The sequence below is a fragment of the Ylistrum balloti genome, unplaced genomic scaffold (assembly GCF_031769215.1).
Source record: "Ylistrum balloti isolate Yb309-2 unplaced genomic scaffold, AGI_CSIRO_Ybal_v1 Utg370156, whole genome shotgun sequence".
NCBI lineage: Eukaryota > Metazoa > Mollusca > Bivalvia > Pectinida > Pectinidae > Ylistrum > Ylistrum balloti.
Genome location: NW_026782154.1, coordinates 206,845 through 223,088, shown reverse-complemented (window position 1 = coordinate 223,088; position 16,244 = coordinate 206,845). Strand labels below are relative to the sequence as shown.

Sequence of the window (16,244 nt, the reverse complement as noted above, 5' to 3'; positions counted from 1 at the left end):
ACTCTTTGTTAACCTTGGTTATGGATTACCTTCATTTCATTGAACAAGATCAAAGGTTATATACTTTTTGTTGAACTAGGTCATAGGTTTCCAATTAAATTAGGTCACAGGTTTCCTTTCTTTTATTAAACTAGGTCATAGGTTATCTATTTTCTATTGAATTAGGTCACAGGTTTCCCATCTTTTATTGAACTAGGTCATAGGTTACCTATTTTCTATTGAATTAGGTCACAAGTTTTCCATTTTTTATTGAACTAGGTCATAAGTTACCTATTTTCTATTGAATTAGGTCACAGGTTTCCCATCTTTTATTGAACTAGGTCATAGGTTACCTATTTTCTATTGAATTAGGTCACAAGTTTTCCATTTTTTATTGAACTAGGTCATAGGTTACCTATTTTCTATTGAATTAGGTCACAGGTTTCCCATCTTTTATTGAACTAGGTCATAGGTTACCTATTTTCTATTGAATTAGGTCACAGGTTTCCCATCTTTTATTGAACTAGGTCATAGGTTACCTATTTTCTATTGAATTAGGTCACAAGTTACTTACCTTTTGTAACTTTTCAATCTGTTTATCACACTCTTCAAGTGACAGTGGTTCTTCCTCCTATAACAATGATAAACTTATATATAACAAAAACAGCCAAAGTAAAAGAAATTAGGAAAAGAACGATATTCAATTTAATTAGCACCTCAGCTAATGAACCACGATCTTGTTCACTGGTAATATAATATTTTTGACTGCACTGTATAGGGTGTGAATGTCAACATTGTCTGTACCAATATTTCATTTATGGAATTCTGAAAACCTATCCGAGATATTCCTTACATCTCCATCTGTCTCCTGGCAACCAGACTGAGCATCATCATCACTCTCATTACCACTCTCCTCTTCCTTTTCTTCATCATCATCACTACAACGTTTGCCTGAGGTATTCTGGGATTCATCACCCTCTCCCCCTTGTGTTGAGGTATCTTGGTCAACGACAGGTTTTGGGACAGGCCGATGAAACTTTTTAGCTTGTAGGACTCGGAGTCTGCGCAACTTGCCCTCAACAACCCATTTGTCACGCCGAATGTCCCCCATACGGTCCAAGTGCTTCTCGATCTCTCTGTAGACATGCAGGGAGGTAACAATCGTATAAAAAATCAGTCAATGCCTCCAAGCTACATTATCTGATCAGTTTTTCTATCTATCATTTTCATTCCTACAGTATCCTGGGTAACATATCAAACTCTAAAAATTTTAAGTGAAGCTTTACTGTAATAAGTTGTGAACTGATATTGGACCTAGTAGCTGTCTTTTCTTCATATAAGCAATATTTTCTGGTTTTTCTTTTTTTTAATTTTGTTTCCTTTTTCATATGAACAGAAATCACTTTTTCTGTTTTTTGAGGGGTTTTTTTTATCTAAAAGGTGAGGAATATTTTATATTTAGTAAATAATATTTTGATTTTAGGTGAAATTTTACTGTCAAATCCATATTCTCAAGACATCATAAGGTATCATACGTACCAGCATTACTACTGAAACAGCAGAAAATTTTAACGAAATAAAGTATATGTGGAAATGAAGTTGATAGATCAGAAACAATTTTGATCTTACAACAGGCATCTTTTGTTTTCATCAACTAATGGTGTTAAACTGGGATAACTTACGAAGAAATGGACTTTCCACAAAGCAGTTCATTGCATAGAAATGCTAAAATGGCAGCTTTCCTAATATGGTCAAGAGACTCAAGAGGTAACCGTGACAACCATTCACTCATCTGTAACATAGCAAATATCATTAATAAGATTGTAACAGTTTTCAAAAGATGTCGGCTGATGTTTAATAAAATTTAATTGACATTTAATGAAGTTTTTTTTTCTTAATTTTTACTAAATCATGAGATATTGACTCAATGGTGGGTATTGTAATACATGTAGATTTTTCGCTGCAGAGATTTTTCATAAACTTCATGTTATTGTTGTCAATAAAATTCTAAAGTGAAATCACCTCATTGCTACCACCGTTCCTTGCCACAACAAATATTCGTAAAATCTCGGAGACAATGGAATCTGTGATTTCCATGTCCACGATTTTCTGCCCTAGCTTTGTAACAGCATCTTTAGGATTGGGAACCCCAGGGTCACTGATGGCATATCGTAGCAAGTGGGAGACAAGAGCCACATAATCCTCGCTGTCCTCTTCGGTTTTACCCAAAATACCATCTTGTAGGGCCCTCAGTGACGGCAATGTGTCCTTGTCTGTCATAAACAGGTATTAAATGAGAGTCAGCAATAACAGAATTAACTTTATCATTAATTACTTATCAGGTTTTTCACATCTTATCAAAGAGATGACACAATGAGAAGTAAATATGATCACTGAGAGATCAAATATAAAGTTATTTTCATCTGAAAAACCTTTGGAGTTGTAGAGTATGAGCAAGGAAAAACAATTTGAGAAATATTTCTTTAATATACCTAGAACCTTTGACAAACATTTACCTTTTTCTAAAAAGTTTAAAAAAAAAAGAAACTAATATATAGTTTTGATGTGACCTAGAGAACAATCAGAATATATCCTTTAAATTTGTTCAATTTCAATGGAACTGGTTTTAAAATTAGTGTTCTGCAAACTTCCTTCCAGAGTTGGGCAATGTCAGGTTTTTGTTGTCAGTTCTCAAATCATTACAATAGATATGTAGCCAAAGTTTTACAAGTAGAGTGTTGACAGGGTAAACCTGATTTACAACAGAGATGTGGTGGACACTTCTCAATAAAACATTACGAGCGTTGCTACGGTAAATCTGATTTACAACAGAAATGTGGTGGACACTTCTCAATACAATTTTACGAGCGTTGACACGGTAAACCTGATTTGCAACAGAGATGTGGTGGACACTTCTCAATAAAATTTTACGAGCGTTGACACGGTAAACCTGATTGACAATATGGACTCTTACCGTATCCCAAGGCGTCAGCAAAGTTATGGAGAAATTCCAACACCATAAGGATGTCAGCAAAGGCAGCACTGTCTGTTTGAATCCCTGGTATACGTGGAAACTCGGGTAAAGGCTGAAAAAAAATCATTAAGTTATACTTCTTATTCACTTCAAAACGTCATAATCTCTGATTAAAATAGACAAACTAAAACTAAATATGTTATCATAAAAATATAAATAAAGAGGTGACACTTTAAACAAAAATCTGATTTACAAATGACATCTAAATACAGTATTGGCACCAAAAAGATATCATTATTCATAGTTATATGAATTTTAAACACAAATATTCTGGGTTTTTTTTCAAGTGCTGTGGTCTATTCTGAACAAGATACTCATCCTCTATGTAGATCTATTTACCATAAATCATTTAGAATTCACATATACTTTATTTTGCTAGCTCGTCGCTTCAGATGCATTTACGAATACATGATTTTGCGTACAGTGATCTAGCAATGATGTTAAATTCACAAAAGCGAGACTATTATATATATATACACTCAAATATCGGTATATGGATCAGCATGGATGTCTTCAAGAATTATTTCTTTACAAATGCTTGCAAGGATTTGAATTTTTTATTAACACTATTAGCATATTATTGCGAAAATAAATCCCACACGAAACTGAGTCAGGAGGGATACAAATGATTTATCAGTAGAATTTACATCAAACCTATTCTTAGAGAAGCTTTACACAACTTACTCGACTATCTCGTAACTCCATGTCCTCTGTGGGTTTTTTCAGCTCTCGTGCCATCTGAAGTTCCCAACGCTTTTGTTCCTACACAGAAAAGTTTTGAATAATAAGACTAAATAATTCTATGGGTCTAATATTTCACAGTTAACCTACTCTGGACTAGTTTGCAGGAATTAAATTTCAGGACATGTACTGTCACAATGTTGCACTTAATACAGTTACCTCGGGTGAATTTACCATTTTTAAGAAATCATTTCACTTAGGTGTGATCTAATGTTTCGAAATGATAGTTTGTTGATGAGTTTGTAAAATCAAATATCACATTATTACATACTTTACATGTGTCTGTGTTGTTATTTACCTGTATCTGACAGAGACATGTGTCTGTGTTGTTATTTACCTGTATCTGACAGAGACATGTGTCTGTGTTGTTATTTACCTGTATCTGACAGAGACATGTGTCTGTGTTGTTATTTACCTGTATCTGACAGAGACATGTGTCTGTGTTGTTATTTACCTGTATCTGACAGAGACATGTGTCTGTGTTGTTATTTACCTGACAGAAGTAAACACAGTCAGGTATCTATTAATGATCTTTTCCCAAGGAATGCTAAGAAATGTTGACATGAATTTTATCAGAGAGATTGTTTCTCCTCTACCTACCATCTTACGCTCCCTAACCATTCTTTTCTCCACAACCTTCTCTTCCTTCAGACGATCTCTCTCCTTTTGGAAGAAAAATATCAAATAAAATCATGAAATAACCAGTTTATCAATAATTTAAAAAATTTTCAACAGACTCTGATATACATAAAATAATAAATAAAACAAATAAAAATAAAAAACAAAACAGATGCAGAAGGTTTTTTTATATATATAAAACAATTTACTCTATTAATAGAAACATTCTATTTATTATCCCTCCCACTTCCATTCACTTCAGAAATGAGAAAATTTTCATTCTTTATCTATAAATTTTGTTCTGGATTTCCACCAGGACAACAGAGCTGTAAGAGGCAGTTATAAAGTATTAAGTACTTACCACATTACAAGTGACTTTCTGTTTGTTTTATTGACATTGTTATAATGAACATAATGAAGGAGACTAAGATATCACTAACACTACACTTGATATGACCAGAACTTAATGCTGTGATAGGATGGGATAGATATGAACCAGATCTGTTGAGCGATTCTCAAGATATGATTAAGAACAGGACTGGAAATAATGGAACAGGACAGAAGGGACAGACATAGATAACAATATATGGCTGCCATAAAATGGTGTGAGACATAAATGGTTCAATGCTAAACACTTACTGCCTGTTTCTTCTGGGCTTCCATAGCTTTGACAAGTAGGATGTGCTGCCTCTTCCTCTCTCGCTCCTAAAAAACAAACAAAGAAAGTACAGGCAAGGCCACAATACACAGGATCTTGATGAAATAACGTCACTCCAATTCTACAAACAACTGACCATTTGTTCTAACTTCAACAAGGTGTTCACAGTTAGAGTAAGTAAATATAAACAAGCATGGCAGCAGGGTTACATACAGACCAATGACCCAGAGTTACAAATGAACCAATGGACCAGAGTTACACAAGGAACAATGACCCAGAGTTACAAATGGACCAATGGACCAGAGTTACAAATGGACCAATGGACCAGAGTTACACAAGGAACAATGACCCAGAGTTACAAATGGACCAATGGACCAGAGTTACAAATGGACCAATGATCCAGAGTTACAAATGGACCAATGGACCAGAGTTACAAATGGACCAATGGACCAGAGTTACACAAGAAACAATGACCCAGAGTTACAAATGGACCAATGGACCAGAGTTACACAAGGAACAATGGACCAGAGTTACACAAGGAACAATGGACCAGAGTTACACAAGGAACAATGACCCAGAGTTACAAATGGACCCATGACCCAGAGTTACAAATGGACCAATGGACCAGAGTTACAAATGGACCAATGACCCAGAGTTACAAATGGACCAATGGACCAGAGTTACAAATGGACCAATGGACCAGAGTTACACAAGGAACAATGGACCAGAGTTACACAAGGAACAATGGACCAGAGTTACACAAGGAACAATGACCCAGAGTTACAAATGGACCCATGACCCAGAGTTACAAATGGACCAATGGACCAAAGTTACAAATGGACCAATGACCCAGAGTTACAAATGGACCAATGGACCAGAGTTACAAATGGACCAATGGACCAGAGTTACACAAGGAACAATGACCCAGAGTTACAAATGGACCAATGGACCAGAGTTACAAATGGACCAATGGACCAGAGTTACACAAGAAACAATGACCCAGAGTTACAAATGGACCAATGGACCAGAGTTACACAAGGAACAATGATCCAGAGTTACAAATGGACCAATGGACCAGAGTTACAAATGGACCAATGGACCAGAGTTACACAAGGAACAATGACCCAGAGTTACAAATGGACCAATGGACCAGAGTTACAAATGGAACAATGGACCAGAGTTACAAATGTACCAATGACCCAGATTTACAAATGGACCAATGGACCAGAGTTACACAAGGAACAATGGACAAATGGACCAATGGAGTTACAAATGGACAATGGAACACACAAGGAACAATGACCCAGAGTTACAAATGGACCCATGACGCAGAGTTACAAATGGACCAATGATCCAGAGTTACAAATGGACCAATGGTCCTGAAATAATATCCAAATGTACACATGGACCAATAACCCAGAAACAATATCCAGGGTTACACATGGACCAATACCCAGAATCAATATCCAGGGTTATACATGGACCAATAACATAGAAACAATATCCAGGGTTACACATGGACCAATACATAGAAACAATATCCAGGGTTACACATGGACCAATACCCAGAATCAATATCCAGGGTTATACATGGACCAATAACACAGAAACAATATCCAGGGTTACACATGGACCAATACCCAGAAACAATATCCAGGGTTACACATGGACAAATACCCGGGAAACAATATCCAGGGTTACACAAGGACCAATAACCCAGAAACAATATCCAGGGTTACACATGGACCAATACCCAGAAACAATATCCAGGGTTACACATGGACCAATACCCAGAAACAGTATCCAGGGTTACAAATGGACCAATACCCAGAAACAATATCCAGGGTTACACATGGACCAATACCCAGAAACAATATCCAGGGTTATACATGGACCAATAACACAGAAACAATATCCAGGGTTACACATGGACCAATACCCAGAAACAATATCCAGGGTTACACATGGACCAATAACCCAAAAACAACATCCAGGGTTACACATGGACCAATAACCCAGAAACAATATCCAGGGTTATACATGGACCAATAACACAGAAACAATATCCAGGGTTACACATGGACCAATAACCCAGAAACAACATCCAGGGTTACACATGGACCAATAACCCAGAAACAATATCCAGGGGTTACACATCGTTTGTTGAATAAACAACAACAGTTCACAACTCATGACTATGAATAAAAATCTCACCTGTTCTTTTAACATCACTGCTTGTTGTCTCTTCATTTCTCTCTCCTGGAGAAAAAAATATTGTTAATCATCACAGGCATATTTCATACACATGCTACCAAATCAATATTATAACATCATTTTCAATTTCTTAGGAATTTAAACTGATATACATAATATATTTTGAAATTCCAGTAGAAATTATGCCATTTATTATTTGTACTCCTTCACTTTTGCGATAGTCATACTGTAAATGTAGATGGTACTAAGTTGTGGGTGAGAAACATGCACCATGCTTTTTATAATTAGTACAAGTGTTTCAATCATGTTTCTTGGTAAGTAACTTTGAGTGTAGAATTTATCTGCCATATTATGACTGTCATATGATATCAGGACTGTTTTTAATACATAACAAATATCTAAATACAAAGTACATAAATATTTCCATGACCTTTCTCCTCCAATAATTTTGATCCAAGAAAGAAAGACATTTGTCCATCCAGGTTTCCATGACCGGTTTTCATTAGATAAAGGGAAATAATTTTTGATGTTGATTAATTTTTAATAATAAAAGATAAATCTGAATCATGATACAGATGATTTCCAGCAATATTCTATATATAATCAGCAGCCATTACTTTATAAGGTTACTACAGCTATGTGGCATACTAAGAAGTGCATAGTTATCACAAGGGAAAAAGCAGGAGAGATATTAATAGGCATTACAGGATCCCCATGATATCATATCTGAAGTCCCCAGATGTACTACAGGAGGTTTCCCACAAGATACTTTACAAACAGTATGTGCCCAAGCATGGGGAATCATCGATACTGTTGTAATCACTGTGGTAGCATTCAGAATTCCTGATTCTAGATACAAATATGTTGAAAGATGTAGTAATAATCTTACTCTACTGGAGGAACAACTTAGCCTGTGAAAACCAGAAGCTGTTCATGAAAATTTAACCATAAACACATCAAAATATTTATCTAAAATACATAAAAAATATTACAATTTTTGTATCATTTCTCTTCCTTTGGAGAAATTTACAAGGAGTTTCACTAAAATCTTTCTGATTTCCTATAGAAAATTTTCTGTTCAGATCTTAAATCTTAATGTTTCAATCAAAGACAAAATCTTATCAAAATTTACTGACAAATATTCTAATTTATTTCAATAACACAAAGGAGACAGTCAACATTCTGTTAACAGTAAAACACACATTTCTGTTCTAATAGTTGAACTAAAAAAGGGAGTTTGCATATCCATAATTTTAACTGGACAAATAGTTTTGTGTCCTTATCAATTGTTTAACACATCACGGTTCAAATTGTTGATTCAATATTAATATTTGGCAAATACATTAAAATTCTTTGTACATTACTTCCAATTTGGGTAAATTTTCCTGAAATAAATCATTTAAGGTCAATCATTCTTAATTCAAGAAACAAAAAAATTCAGAATTTATTCAATCATTTTTTTTTCAAAAATAACAAATGAAAACATAAAAATATTGCTAATTCTTACAAAATATAATAAGATTTTGAGAAACTGCCAATACCGAAAAAATTTGAAACAAAAATCACATTTATCAAAATCATAAAAAAGAGACATGAACAGTATATTGACCAGATGTCAAACAGTGAATTTATCAAAATACAAAACAAACCAAATTTTTTTTAAAAAACTAAGAAATAAATCACTGCAAAATTACAAACACTGACAAAACAGTACTGAGCTGAACACATTATAAGCTTTAAAACAAAACAAATACTGACATACACTTGCTTTGTTGAAATCAAATAAAGCGTTTCCTGATAGGATCACTTTTGGTAAAATCTAATGAGCTATCACAGAATGAATCAGAGCATTGCAGATACTAGCCAACATCGGGGACTCTACAGGTAGACTATCGGGTGAGAAAGCATGAAAAACTATACAATATGATAGATATAACCCATAAATAATACAACAGATAAACCACTAGCTTTGTCTACCAGGGACAGCAAAGTAACCTAGATTGTAAAAAGTGGACACCAACCCTGCAAGGCCACACTTGCCAAAACTAAGCCAGTGAAGAGTTCCTCAATACATAGTGACATATATCCGAGCAAGCTTGTACAAAATATATCAAATTTTAGATTTTCATTGTCTTTAAATTTTTCATTTTAAAGTTTTTGTCTTCTTTGTTATTTTCTACTTTTCTTCTTTAATTTCCATTTATTTTTTTCCTACAGATTTTATCTCAAAAACTGTAAGCGACATTTCTGTTGTACAGACTGATTGATCAATGCATCAACATCTATCCCCAAAATTGTTTCAGATGAATATAAGACTGATTAATAAGAATCCTCTCCCCCCTCATCTCCTGACAGACGAGAAGTAGAGGATTTGTTATCATAAATCTCCGCTATAGTGACAGTCATCTGGTGTACAGCAGAATTACTATGGCCAATAGATAAGTAAATATAGGCATTATACATGATAAATACTTGAAGTGTATGAGAGAGAACCCACCTACTAAAAGCTTAAAGGAAGTAAGCAAATATATATATAGAATGAGTACACGAGTATCGGACCAGAACTATTAATACATACAGCTACGTAATGCAAGAATCATTAGCATCTAATAATTACTGACGACCGTTTCCTCCCAAAAGCTCATTGTTACATCAATATTTGCCAAATTTTCAACATAATTTACCACTTCAAATACTACTACAAACACAGAGGTTCATTGTTATTGAAACTGTTTCCTCAGCAAAGTCAAATGAAACAGTGTTGTTCACAAATAATTAGCAAGATTGTGTAACTCTGATTCCAAAATTAATCATGGACATGATCTACTCTAACACTATGACAAAAAAAAAAACCAAGGCAAATCTAGTTACTGATGAACTTTTGAGAGGGGACTATACTGAAGCGAGGATGGATACATGTAATGGGCGTAAAGAGGTCAAACTTACTCTCTCCATATGATACCACAAGAGGTTGGACTGCAATGTTATATAAGGTATAAAAGTTTCAGCAGGCGGCAGACACAACTCTAGTAAATAGTTCTTTTAGAACCGTGATACACAACTCAACAATTCACTTGTGCATGAGTTATGATTATTGATTGTTAGTGAATTACAATTCTCTTCACCTCTTTTTCTGTAATTCAAAAATCTACCAATTATAATATAGTTTGATAAATAAAATCTGTTTTTCTGATAAAATATTTACTTTTTTCCGCTGTGTGAACATTCAACAATAACACCATCCTATATATTGTATACATAATGTTTCATTAGAATGGTTTGACAAAGATAAGACATGCAAAGATGGTTATCACTGTGATGATTAACTACCATGCATTTTGTTCGTGAATTTTTTAAATCATCAGTTTTAAGGAAATTATTTTTCTGCAACAGTGTCAGAAGATATGGAATATACAAAGCTTAGACTGAGATTCCAACCCACCGCCTCTGTACACAGATGTTACAGGTTATGTCATAATTGTATATGCTTAAACATATATATTAATCTTTGAAGGGTTTTGGAACGAGATGAAATTTAAATGAAAGTTCCTTATTTAGCTGTCTTAATTTTACTCAGAGGTAAAGGCACAATCACTCGGTACTTAATCACAGCTACTCAGCTCTACATAACAGCAATCTTCAGTAATGATATAGAAATAAAACATAAAAAGAAGAAAAATTCTGACAATATCGATTTGTTCTTAACAATAATGAAAACAAATCTGACCCTGAAAATAAAGATGATGTTTCATAAAAGCAAAATAAAATCCTTAACAGCTTTTGGCTTTCACAGGCAAATCAGGCAGTAAAACATTCTGTTTTAATTCCTAACGATGCAATGTACACTGTGACTTAAAACAAAATAATAAAACTCATAACTACAGGCTGAATATTTCTCCCTAAAAGACAAAAATGAGACCTAATGGGCCTGTATTGTTTCACTGTTTGTTTATTTATTGTTTAAGAGGTTGGATATATCAAAGGGAATCAGCTTTTAGGATTATTGGTCCTTATCTCACCACTGGGATACCTTCTGTCTGATTCAGTTAAAATACGATTAACCATTCTTGAGGTGAAGTCTTTCACAAGATACCATCATTTTACTTCTATTTCGAGGGAGACCACAACCTTATTTCACTACAGTATCCAAACCCTGGGATGAATTATGTCAAGATGATTTCAGAGCTGCAGCTGTGACACTCTACTATGAAAAGACTTATATCCATTACAACAATGAATTTCCCTGGTCAAAATATGCCAAATTATCATTATTTCAAATACATCAAACTGATCTGTGGTGAGTGTTTTGACAGGAAAATTGAAAACAGGTATTTCAAAAAGGCATCAAACCACAAAAGTTACAGATGCCAGACAGGCAACAGATGACGGAAGTTGTACTACGGCATAAAGTTCATGGCAAGCTAAAAGATTTCAATATCTGGTCCAAGTCTTCACACAGAGAATACTGTGTGTAACAGAAGTCTTCACACAGAGAAAACTGTGCGTAACAGAAGTCTTCACACAGAGAAAACTGTGCATAACAGAAGTCTTCACACAGAGAAAACTGTGCGTAACAGAAGTCTTCACACAGAGAATACTGTGTGTAACAGAAGTCTTCACACAGAGAATAGTGTGTAACAAAAGTCTTCACACAGAGAAAACTGTGTGTAACAGAAGTCTTCACACAGAGAATACTGTGTGTAAGAGAAGTCTTCACACAGAGAATACTGTTTGTAATAGAAGTCTTCACACTGAGAATACTGTGCGTAACAGAAGTCTTCACACAGAGAAAACTGTGTGTAACAGAAGTCTTCACAGAGAATACTGTGTGTAACAGAAGTCTTCACACAGAGAATACTGTGTGTAACAGAAGTCTTCACACAGAGAATACTGTGTGTAACAGAAGTATTCACAGAGAATACTGTGTGTAACAGAAGTCTTCACACAGAGAATACTGTGTGTAACAGAAGTCTTCACACTGTTAATACTGTGTGCAACAATTCTGATAGATTAGGTCCTTGCCATTTGACTACTAACCTCCAGAATCTGCTGTGCTCTCATCTCTCTCTCTATCCTCATCTGTTCATGTCTCTGCATTTTCTCCTGTTCCCGTATTAAGTTAAGTTGTTCTTTCTGTTTCTTCTGCTCTAAAGCTAAAACACACCAATCAAAGAAATCATTGTCACCTTGAAATCTACTTTTATTCATTTCCTTGATGGTAAAATTTTACTTTTTGAATATTATTTTTAAAATGTTGATATTTTTCATTTTTTAACTTCATGTAATCATTAACATTTTAAAGAGAGGAACTGATTGTCTAAAAAATTGTCTTACACACTTCTCATAAAATTATTCAGTTCTTTCCTTTCGTGAAGTACAAATCCATCAGCCTATACAAATATATATTTTTATGTGAAACCTTGTGAGGATGAAATATCGAGACATCCAACAACATCTGGTTGTAAAATTTGATTTCTAATGTAATAAGAAAAAAAAATTCAGCAGTCTCATATGTACACACACCTCAACACTTTAATCTTCTGATCTAAATCTAAGGTCAAGGATGACCACAGACATTTAGCTTTGACCAATGACCACTCAAGTTTAATCAGGTGTTGACCACAGCAGTGTTTAATACATATCCTTCAAACCTCCCCCAACCCTACCCCCCAACCCCCTTATGTAAATGGGAGCATACCAAAGAACAATGAAATGTTTCTTTTGCAAACACAAGATTCTTGAACATGGAGAAATAATTTCAGGAATGCCAAAATGATCTGATTAGTATTTATAGTGTACCTTTGATCTGTTTGACCTTGTTAGCTAAATCCTTTTGGCGATCTTTCTCAACCTTCTTCTGCATCTTGTATTCTGAGGCTCTCTTGGCCATCTCTACTATGAACAAGCAAAGGAAAATTCAGTACTTAAGTTTGTCTCTATGGTAAACCTGATACCCAAAATGAATTGTTCCTTGAGAATTTTGATAAATGCTAAACTTGAGTTTGTCTGTAGTGCGTTCAGAGATTATTTCAATGAGGTAAATCATCATGATTACTTGAAATCAAGGTCAGACCTTTGAAGTAAAACATCATGATAACTTGGCATCGAGATAAAATTTTTGAAGTAAAAAATTCAGCTAACTTGGAATCGAGATCAGACCTTGCTGTTCCATCTTGCGTTTTAGTTTCTGGTCCATCATCTGCTTTGCCAACTGTAGCTGTTTGTTCTGTTTCTCGATGCGTTTGCGACCTCGTTGTTGTTTATATCGTAGCATTTTCTGTCTTTTACTCTCAACTAACGCCATCCTCTCCACCACTTCCTCATTGGTCAGCTTCACAACTCCCTGTAACCATGGCAGCCAGGTACAAGGATTAAAAAAATGTACATTATTATTACACAATTCTAAGGTATTAGAAAGCAGGCTTTGACTATATATCATTGTTAAATAGGAATCTTCCTAATTATGACTGCTGCTTTCACTTGGAAAACATATTAAGAGAAGACTTTTTATGGATCGTAAAGAATACAAGATATGAGGCCAAACTGATGTGTATCCTGTTTAGTTACTTGACCATAGGCAACAGTAAACAATTTGATGAAGACGTACTAAAAATATTCTGATTGCTTTATATTTAGTTTTTTCTCCTGATTTCTGTTTCTTTTCAGCATTCTCTGTATTTTTTATGTATCATATTTCTATTCCACAGTCAGCCTTCCTGTCAGAATCATTGTTGATAATTTTGTAGATTTACATATTAAATAAAAACTAAGTGCATAAATGTGGATTTCTGACTTATAGAATAATATATGGTATTGATATAGTAATCATATCAGGTCATGTTGAAGTCTCCACTGGATTTTGTACTAAAGCGTGCTGATATTGCAATCATATCATGTCATGTCGAAGTCTCCACTGGATTTTGTACTAAAGTGTACTAATATTGTAATCATATCGGGTCATGTCGAAGTCTCCACTGGATTTTGTACTATAGTGTACTGATATTGAATCATATTATGTCACGTCAAAGTCTCCACTGGATTTTATACTAAAGTGTGCTGATATTGTAATCATATTGGTTCATGTCGAAGTCTCCGCTGGATTTTGTACTAAAGTGTACTGATATTGTAATCATATCATGTCACGTTGAAGTCTCCACTGGATTTTGTACTAAAGTGTACTGATATTGAATCATATTGGATCTCACAGAAGTATACACTGTACTTTGTAGTACAGAGTTCTTACATTTCATTGTGATCATCTATACAAGTTTCCAGTAGATTAAGTAGTACTTACATTGTGACCATGTCTCGTCTCATAAAAATCTCCAACATTGACTTTGGTGTTGAAGGAGAAATTCTCACGTCCCATTCCTGTGATCGAGTGTCGATCAACATACTGAAATTTAAAAGATTGTATATGATATATCCAGGACAAAAATCTTATCTATCAAACTTACTGCCAACAAATCAGATCTTTCTCCTTTAAAACACATAAACATAAAATTGTGTATCTTTCAGAAAAAATTACTATCGCATCATAACTACAATATATGGCATCCATTCCTGTTTCTAAAGATACAATTTCAGGTATTGAATCTGAAAATATTTCAAAAACAATATGTAGTATGCTTCTTCACTTACACGCATCACATCTGGAATAGTCTTCATCTTCTTGCCACACGGAGCAAAGTAAAGCACTTCACCAATGAAGCCACGTTTGCCAATGGCCAGAATTGTAGTCTGTCTGCGCCAGCCAGCATCCATGGGGATCTTCAGCTCTTTCTCATCCATCTGCACACGTGGACGTTTTATTGGTGTTTCATTCTCTACAAAACAATTAAGTACACTTATTGCAAAGAAAATGAAATCAAAGTCCGACAGAAAAGCATTGGTGGTCTTGAGATTGATCCCTAATGTAATACAGAGTTCAGTTCAAAAATGGTAATCAGAGTTAACAGTAGATATTACCCGACAACTGTAGGAAACTTCAACAGGATCAATAAATCCTGCTGAACCTTCTGGCAGATGTTGTTTCATCATGTCTACCTTTAACTAGGTACACGGAATAGTTTAAAATGTCAAAAAGAGACCATTGTTAAAGCTTACTTATGACAACTATTTTTTATCAGTAGGTATATCAAATACTCATTCTGAGGAAAACATTTCCTTTTATCATATAATAAATGTAACTGAACAGGGGAAATACACATTTGTGTCGAGTGCCCTGGCCAGGAGTCAAACTCGGGTCTCCGGCATAAAAACAACCAGCTTTACCAATTGAGCCAAAGAAACCTGCTCCACCAGCTGAGTGACTGTATTTAACAGTAAATATGAGCCACTCTTATTACATGAATATTAAAAGCAGTACTGTAAGATATTGTCATGGGACTCAGTTTTCATGGTTTTTTACAAATTTATTATCTCAAGGATAATTTTGAAGATCAATTTAGCTTGATAAATCTGCTGGAAAAATGCATCTGATAATTTAGGAAAAGATAATTGGCTAAATTACAGTACGACATACTGTCAGAAGTTTCCTCAGCACTGCGCTTTGATCCCTTGTTCATTTGACCAGATTCATGTGATTCACCCTCGGAGTCAATGACCATTTTGAGTCTCGGTTCAGCATCTGAATCAGTTTCGTTGATGCCACTATCATCCTCGTCATCACTCTCATTCATCATATCAGAATCATTATCCTCCGAGAGTCCAGAGCTCTCTTCAGACTGCAGTTTAGATTTCACAGGGCTGCTCTTAGATGTAGAAGGATGAACATCAGACTTGTCTAATCGGGACAGGGTTGAATTGCCTTGTGATGAGGAAGATCTACTACTGGCCTGTAATTAACCACAGATAATTTATCATTATTTATCATGTTATTTCTCTCTTACTAGATTTTCTGATAAGTCCTATAACTAGAAAATCTTTCGATGGAGAAGTCTACAGCCAATTTTGTAAAAAATAATCGATTTTATACTAGAAATGAATAAAATTGTGGTG

At 34.7% G+C, this 16,244-nt stretch overlaps 1 protein-coding gene across 1 annotated transcript in view; it reads right to left on the bottom strand.

The window, feature by feature from the left end:
• Positions 1-16,244, bottom strand: part of LOC132550886 (bromodomain adjacent to zinc finger domain protein 2B-like) — a 42,830-nt gene that overhangs the window by 20,249 nt on the left and 6,337 nt on the right. Inside the window, exons 8-24 of the mRNA XM_060214984.1 lie at positions 15,769-16,081; positions 14,886-15,070; positions 14,535-14,640; positions 13,404-13,583; positions 13,044-13,136; positions 12,282-12,397; positions 10,191-10,220; positions 7,227-7,289; positions 5,012-5,077; positions 4,355-4,417; positions 3,698-3,775; positions 2,954-3,065; positions 2,291-2,298; positions 2,002-2,247; positions 1,662-1,771; positions 833-1,115; positions 554-610 (exon numbers count right to left, since the gene is read on the bottom strand). Of these exons, the coding sequence (XP_060070967.1) occupies positions 554-610; positions 833-1,115; positions 1,662-1,771; positions 2,002-2,247; positions 2,291-2,298; positions 2,954-3,065; positions 3,698-3,775; positions 4,355-4,417; positions 5,012-5,077; positions 7,227-7,289; positions 10,191-10,220; positions 12,282-12,397; positions 13,044-13,136; positions 13,404-13,583; positions 14,535-14,640; positions 14,886-15,070; positions 15,769-16,081 (2,109 nt within the window). The remainder of the gene's footprint in view (positions 1-553; positions 611-832; positions 1,116-1,661; positions 1,772-2,001; positions 2,248-2,290; positions 2,299-2,953; positions 3,066-3,697; positions 3,776-4,354; positions 4,418-5,011; positions 5,078-7,226; positions 7,290-10,190; positions 10,221-12,281; positions 12,398-13,043; positions 13,137-13,403; positions 13,584-14,534; positions 14,641-14,885; positions 15,071-15,768; positions 16,082-16,244) is intronic.